The sequence below is a fragment of the Primulina tabacum genome, chromosome 6 (assembly GCF_025594145.1).
Source record: "Primulina tabacum isolate GXHZ01 chromosome 6, ASM2559414v2, whole genome shotgun sequence".
Taxonomy (NCBI): Eukaryota; Viridiplantae; Streptophyta; class Magnoliopsida; order Lamiales; family Gesneriaceae; genus Primulina; species Primulina tabacum.
In genome coordinates, this window is record NC_134555.1 from 15,558,335 (window position 1) to 15,565,604 (window position 7,270).

Sequence of the window (7,270 nt, forward strand, 5' to 3'; positions counted from 1 at the left end):
CCAACATAGCCCATTTCTTGCACAATACACTTAATACACATTTTAATAATTAATTAAAAATAATTATTCAATAAAATATTTTTTACCTGATTATCACCAGTTTTCGTTACTCGTTCGAGCGTAAAATGCAACTTAAAAGCCATTATACATGAACTTTAATAAACCATGAATTAAAATACATATTTATGCCATAAACATGCATTTCATGCATTAAAATAATTTAATAAAATACAAAATAAATTTAATAACTTGTATGCATGTGGTTTATGTGGACCTTCAAATTTTCGGGACGTTACAACAAGTCTTATTCATATGAAAATCGAAAATTTCGAATGTCAAATTTTCACTTACCATATTGGACAGCTGCCAGTTTTAGTGGACTCCTTCACAAAACAAGCGGTTCCACTCCCCTTCCTTAATTAGCAATCATGCTTACTTCCATTTCTTCCATATTATAGAATCAGTTCATAAACTCTTTTATAAGCTTCGTGTTTCATCTCCATCAAACTACAGTCGTCAAATTCCAACTCCTCGAAATTTGATTATCTCAACGGGAACACAGAATCCGATACTTGTGTGACCCTCAATGGTTTAGGAATGCAGCTAGCTGTGGGTTCACATCTCCATGTGATCCAGAATAACATTTATTCTTATTCAGGTTTACGCTAGTTAACCTCATTCTTTTCATCAACTCCTTGATCAAGAATGTCAGAACTCATTTCTGCTTACACCCATCGGATCATGGTAAGAGCGTCTAGTAGAATCGCCCCATGATCACCTAGGTATCACTGATAGTGCCTGCAAGAATCTTTAGTCATGGCTAGCGTACAGTACGGTCTCTTCAGCACATATATCCCGATCAAATCTACAACCATTGTTATATCGAGAGTTGCATATGAATTCGATAGCGATGCGATTTATCTTTGAGTATTAATAGTGTCATGGTATGTACAATTAGGAAAACACCTTTGCCTAAAGCACATTTCTTGCTCTGGAAAGAGACACATTACATTATTAACTCATCAGATCACATATGATATTTTCATCCGTAGGCGAACGGTGAATCCCCTACTACAATGCACTTGCTCCTACGTATTTCAAAATTAAACCCAACCTCGCCATTTGATGACCCTCAATAGAGTCGATAATCGGATCAAAGTGCATGCTAGTACGTATAGCCTCTACTTTGTCCTGGGTCAAAGGACTAATGATGTGCAATCATAACTGCGGACTATTCCACTTGGTAAGTGAGATTCACTTGGATAGTCCGAGAGAGGGTTGTTCAGTGCATCATCATATAACTACTCATCTGTGTGAATGTACATCTCCATGCCCTTGTCAATGAAACATGGCGTTTACATCACATATGCTAGTCTCGAGCTCGAGTGACTTTTATCCTTGTTTGAGGCGGCTGATTTGACTAGGAACCTGTTTAGAATATGCGGTACACTTCCTAATGAGTTTCATATCTTATTTTGCGACGCAGACCTCATGGTACCTATTATATATTCAAGAAATTTATCTATGCAGCTTGCATGTGTAAACATATAATCGAATCAAATCGTAAAATATTATTAAAAATAAAGATTTTTTTACATTAGAGTCAATAAAACTCGAGCTACAAGTTGGCTTGTCAGACATCTACTCTAAAAACGGTGATTTCCCGTTTCAGCCAAAATATCCAAAAATAAAATCAATGCTAATAAATAATTAAATAAAATAAATAATACTAATAGTCATATTTAACAATTTTCAGTTTCGCTTTTTTGTGCGTTGTTTTTTTTATTGTATTAGAAAAAAAAAATCAAGATAAAGATGAGGGCGAACAAAATTATTCTATCACACAAAAGATGTTTTATCTAAATTTTTTTCGCCATCTTCACTAATTGTTTTGAGTATAAATTACATATAGTGTATATGGTTTCAAAATTATATATATAAAGCAGTGAAAAATATTCATTCATTAAAATTATAAAATCCTGTGTTATTATCAAATTAATGGAGTTATTTTAAATAATATTCCTTAGAAAGAATAGGATGTTTCAGGTTTTTTGAAGAAAATAGATATCAAATAGAGTTGTATGTAATTTCTTCCATTTCTTGAAATTCAGTTTAAATTTTTGTATTTTTTTGAAGAAAATAGATAATAAAATGCAGTTTAATAAATACCAACCATATATTTCCATCCAAAAAGAAAATAGGTATTTTTTTGAAAATAAATTTTTAACAACATAAAAGCTGCGACAATGCGTACCACTCACTCATAGCAAAGAACATAAGTGGAAACAAATGAAATGAGCAAATCGGGTAAGTTAACGGACAAGTTGCAGTTGTAAACTATCTGCACAATAATTGAGTCTATATTTTATTTCATATATATTATAAATTATAAATTATTTTAAATATATTGTATATTTGAAATATAATATAAATATTTAGCCTTTTATAAAAGTCAAGATATCATGCAGAGAAATAATTTTTTTAAAAATTTTTTTTATCTTATGGAAATAAAAAAATAAAGAGGTATAAAAAGTTCTTATTTGGTATGTTTCTTTATTTTCTATAAATATTTTCTTTCTTTTTAAAAAAAAATAAAATATTTTCTTTTTTAATTAGTCATAGCTTGTTAAGGTTCTAAATTTTTAAATCATTAATTTATTAACACAGAATAATTCATACTTTTAAAATTATAAATAATTTAATTAATTATATAATACTTTTATTAAATGATAAATATAATTAATATGTATAATATAGTCAGTTACTTTCACTTACCCCCACATTCAATATCCCCTTATTCCTCTACTCCTGCTGCTTCTTCACTTTTGCTTTCCTCCTTTTAAAAATGGAGATTCTTCGAATTTCTCCAAACCCTGAAATGGAGGCAGTCTAGCGGTGATATATTCATATAAATCTTGTATATATAGCTCGTGGGTTCTCGCTTTCGAAGGTTTTTTTTCAACTTTTTGTTTATATACAGCTCCGATCCATTCTCTAAGAACTGTTCCTCTCTGTCATGTGAAGTTTCTCTTTCATCAAGAAACTTGATTCGCATCTTATTTTTCGTAGAGGGTTGTGCAATGTTGGATCTAAATGCTCCGTCGGCGATTTCTGTGATCTCCACCGAATTCCACCACCGGAAGACCCTGGCAACCGCCGCCGATTCGGTTACTTCCACCACTACCTCCTCTACAGATAATGGGGTTTCTGAAGAGCAAGAATCCAACAGCTTCACCACCCGAAAGCTGCTGCCCACGCTCAATTTCTCGATTCTTGACAAGAACGTGATCGAGATCGAGGATGACGCGGACGATGACGTCAACGTTTACAAGACCGAGTTGCAGCTTTTTCCCGTGTGTGCCTCGTCGTCCGCGCTGGAGATGGCGGATTCTAGGGCTAAGTATTGGCTGGATTTGCCGGTGTCGGAGGTTTCAGGCGGAGTGGACGTGGGATTTTACAACGCACAGTTCCCGCCGCAGCCGCAACCGCAGCCGCAGGTGAAGAAGAGTAGGCGTGGTCCCCGGTCTCGGAGCTCGCAGTATCGAGGGGTTACTTTCTACCGGAGAACTGGGAGATGGGAATCACACATTTGGTACCTCAAAATTATATCATATCTAACAATAATTGTGTTTGCATGCATGTTTTGTTTACTTTTGGGTATAGTTGAGAGAGAAAGCGGTTATGGAAATTATGTTGATTTGTTTCGGTAAAGAAATCGTGGTTGTATTTTGGGTTTGATTATCATCTTTTAATTTTTTATTCGGCGCTAAGCTCATCCAAATCCGAATGTTATTTTATATTTCTTTAGTGTTCTTGTGTGATATTAATTCGGCACTGGTAGCTGTTTGCGGATGATGATTCGTTGGCAATATGGGTATTCTTGGGTTCTTTCGGAGGAGTAAGAGTTGTAAATCCTTGGGTTTGAAAGATTATGTGGTACAACATCATACCGAATCGTGATCACCTATATGGCACCGTAAATGAGTCGTCGTGACTGAATATGTGACACAGCTACAAATTATTCGATAGCTGCCTATGTGACCGAATTTATGCCACACTTTGGATTCTGGTGCTTAAAAGTACTTCATAATTTAAATTCGAGCTGTATTGGTAACATTAACAACAAATTTTGATGCACCTGCATAAGCTCAAAAATAGAATCGGTGATGAATTTGATTTACAAGATTCAAATAGTACGGTTACCCTTAGGAATGGCTAGCATTTGATTATTTTATGTCATTAGCTATGTAATTCTTTATGTATATCATGTGGTGCCTTTTCTATCTTGATCTTAATTTTAGTTTTTTTTATATTCGTGAACAGGGACTGCGGTAAACAAGTCTATTTGGGTAAGAAATTAAACTATTTGCATCACACTATATACTTGCGTTTCTGATTTTTCTGGTTTAGATATATATTAATTTGAAGGTCATGGGAAGTTGAATTTGGTTTTGCAAATTGTTTTAGTTTCTCTGTCGCACTCTCATATTAATTTTGTTTGTTTTCTTGTTTCAGGAGGATTTGACACAGCTCATGCAGCAGCAAGGTAGAAACCTTTATCGTGCATTAGAGATCTGTGGACATTTTGTAACGTTAATCTCTTGTCGATTTTCATCATGCAGAGCATATGATCGCGCTGCAATCAAGTTTCGTGGGGTTGACGCTGATATCAATTTTAAACTTGTGGATTATGAAGACGACATGAAACAGGTTCGCTTCTGACTGTTACTGATGATTTTTAAGTTTCAATCAATGAATCTTATTTAGTTGATTATTTTTTGCAGATGAAAGACTTGACAAAAGAAGAGTTTGTTCACATTCTCCGTCGCCGAAGCACCGGGTTCTCTCGTGGAAGCTCAAAGTACAGAGGTGTAACCCTGCACAAATGTGGTCGCTGGGAGGCACAAATGGGACAATTCCTCGGGAAAAGGTATCAATATTTTTCAAGCTTTTACATTGTACACGGTGTTGTGATGGTTCTTCTGGGCAGTGCTTGATCTCTGATAGGTTCTGAAGCTCTAAGTTTGCATATGTATCTTGGGTTATTCGACAGCGAAGTCAAAGCTGCAAGGTTCTTGTGATCATGATTCATACCATTTTAGACTTGGTGTTGAGTAGGACCAATTTATTAGATTGATCTCATCAAATGATCCTCATTTTGTTTTCTCTTCCAGGGGTTATGATAAAGCAACCATCAAATGTAATGTCACTGAAGCTGTAACCAACTTTGAGCCGAGTATCTATGAGAGAGACAGAAACATCGGCCCCGACGACGCAGGTATTACTTACGAGTAAAAGCATTGTTTTGCTATTGTTGTTCTCCAATTGCTTTGCCATTGTTTATATCGTGTGAACATGAACAAACTCGGTGTTAACGGAGTTACTGCTGATGTATTTAGGTATTAATGACAATCTTGATCTCAATCTTGGAATCTCTTTAGCTTCAAATGATCCGCATGGGAATGACATTACAAGAAAGTTGGACTTTCCCTGCAATAGGACAAGGGTAAAAAATATTTTATCTTTTATATTGTTTCAGGGTGATGTTATTTGCTCTCAAATTTTTGTGACGTGCACTCAACTTAGTGCACTTTATGAACAAATATTGTACATTTAAGTCTTATGTGGGTAACACAAATTGGATTGTAAGAATGGGCAAGAAACAATTACTCCTTTCATTACACTTGCGGTGCCGGGATTTATTGCCTAGTCATGTTCCTAAACCAACAGAAACCTTCTTGTCCATTGTGCTCTTGTTCATATCTATGTGTATCCGTTCTCTCCCTTCCTAATGAACTTGTTATGTGTAGTCACCAAACTATTTCACCTCTTAGTTTTAACAGTCATTGATATTTCCTATATTTTGGTGATATTACATGTCTTGTAACAACTAATACCCTTTCCACAAATTCACAGGTTGACACACCCTTCGTTTCCCCCCATGGGTTAGTTGCATCCCAGTATTCCCCCTTGTGGGCTGGCTCGTACTCTGGTTTTCCCCCAAATAATATGGTGATTTTTCTCTTCATACTCTTGTTTTTCGACTCTGGACTCAAACGAATATGAACTTTCTTTCCTAGACGAAATAATTAGTTATATAGTAAATAGATAGCAAGCAACAATTTTCTTGATCGGAAGAAAGTTTTCCCATATTAGTTCGGTCAAAGAAGCATACATAAGCACGCTCTCTGTGTTCCGTCTTGAAGGCAACAAAATATTCATGCAATTGTCCCAAGTCATATGAGACTCATACCGCAAAACATTTTTGCTACTAGCTTCCCTTTTAAAGTTGCTCATTTCTTGTCTACCAATCATGTTCTTGTCATTGATCTTATCGAAGCTACTCGCACATTCTGTCTGCATGCATGCAATTACTAACAAAGACTTGTGATAAAATAATTTATAGTTGGTTACGGCAATCTGTTTTTTTTTTTAAATTTTATTTGCAGGAAAGATACACCGGAACAACTAATGGAGCCGTTACTTCGCCTCCATACCCAAACTGGCCATGGAAAATGCGAAGTGCCGGTGTGACCACTCCGGTGCCACTTTTATCTTCTGCAGCATCATCAGGATTCTCTACCACCACCACCACTCCCAGTCCGAATTCCCTCGTTTCCTCGACATCCAGGCTGCAGCTTCCTGCAAGCAAGGTCCACAACCTTCAGTGATCTGTCCAAAAACGCAACAGACCATGACTATTTCAGTTAGATTCGAGCCATGGTATGTTTCCAGGAACATGCGTGTAGAATAATATGTCAGAACCCATGATATCATGTATAGCTGGTATAAATATTGCTCTGCATTTTGTGTCCGTTACAATAAGTAATTCATCCATGGTGCAAAATCTGCAACTATTTCCACATAAAACTGCTATTTGTAGTAGACTTTGATTTTGGTTTGTACGAGGAATTTGAATTTAATGCTATGAATAACTTGGATTGCCATTTTTGTCTGTGTGTACTGTAAAACTTATTATCATACTATGAGTAATCGGGAAGAAATCCACGTATCCAAAATACAAGTTACGGAAAGAAATTTAACTAACAAAAATAATATCGAGTAAATTATTTAGGATGTTGAAAACAATATCTGATCCATAATTTATAAACCACCATATAGGTAGTTAAAAATAAATTTAGGATTCAAGTATTTTGTAAAATTGAATAAGGTTTCAAAAATTGATTGTAAATTAGTCTGTAATTTGTACTCAACTTTAATGGAATATAGGTAGAAAATAAATTCAAGTTAAGTATTGTTAGAGTATATG

General features: G+C 35.3%; 1 protein-coding gene across 3 annotated transcripts; it reads left to right on the forward strand.

Moving 5' to 3' along the window:
• Positions 1-2,787: 2,787 nt before the first annotated feature.
• On the forward strand, positions 2,788-6,951 carry LOC142549174 (ethylene-responsive transcription factor RAP2-7-like). 3 transcript variants are annotated; one of them, XM_075657992.1, is made up of 10 exons: positions 2,788-2,950; positions 3,070-3,592; positions 4,324-4,349; positions 4,516-4,546; positions 4,623-4,710; positions 4,785-4,930; positions 5,175-5,278; positions 5,400-5,506; positions 5,917-6,012; positions 6,450-6,951. In XM_075657992.1, the coding sequence occupies exons 2-10, from the start codon at positions 3,081-3,083 to the stop codon at positions 6,669-6,671; spliced, it is 1,332 nt and encodes a 443-aa protein (XP_075514107.1). In that variant the 5' UTR covers positions 2,788-2,950; positions 3,070-3,080; the 3' UTR covers positions 6,672-6,951. The 3 variants fall into 3 exon arrangements, with proteins under 3 accessions (XP_075514107.1, XP_075514106.1, XP_075514108.1); XM_075657991.1 differs by having other exon boundaries at positions 2,788-3,592; XM_075657993.1 differs by lacking the exon at positions 5,917-6,012 and having other exon boundaries at positions 2,788-3,592.
• The last annotated feature ends 319 nt before the right edge of the window (positions 6,952-7,270 follow it).

Excerpts from the sequence above, each read along its gene's own strand:
- LOC142549174 (XM_075657991.1), top strand. The coding sequence starts at position 3,081 with ATGTTGGATCTAAATGCTCCGTCGGCGATTTCTGTGATCTCCACCGAA. Across the intron at positions 3,593-4,323 it reads AGATGGGAATCACACATTTG|GGACTGCGGTAAACAAGTCT; the intron begins GTACCTCAAAAT and ends ATTCGTGAACAG. Across the intron at positions 4,547-4,622 it reads ACAGCTCATGCAGCAGCAAG|AGCATATGATCGCGCTGCAA; the intron begins GTAGAAACCTTT and ends TTCATCATGCAG.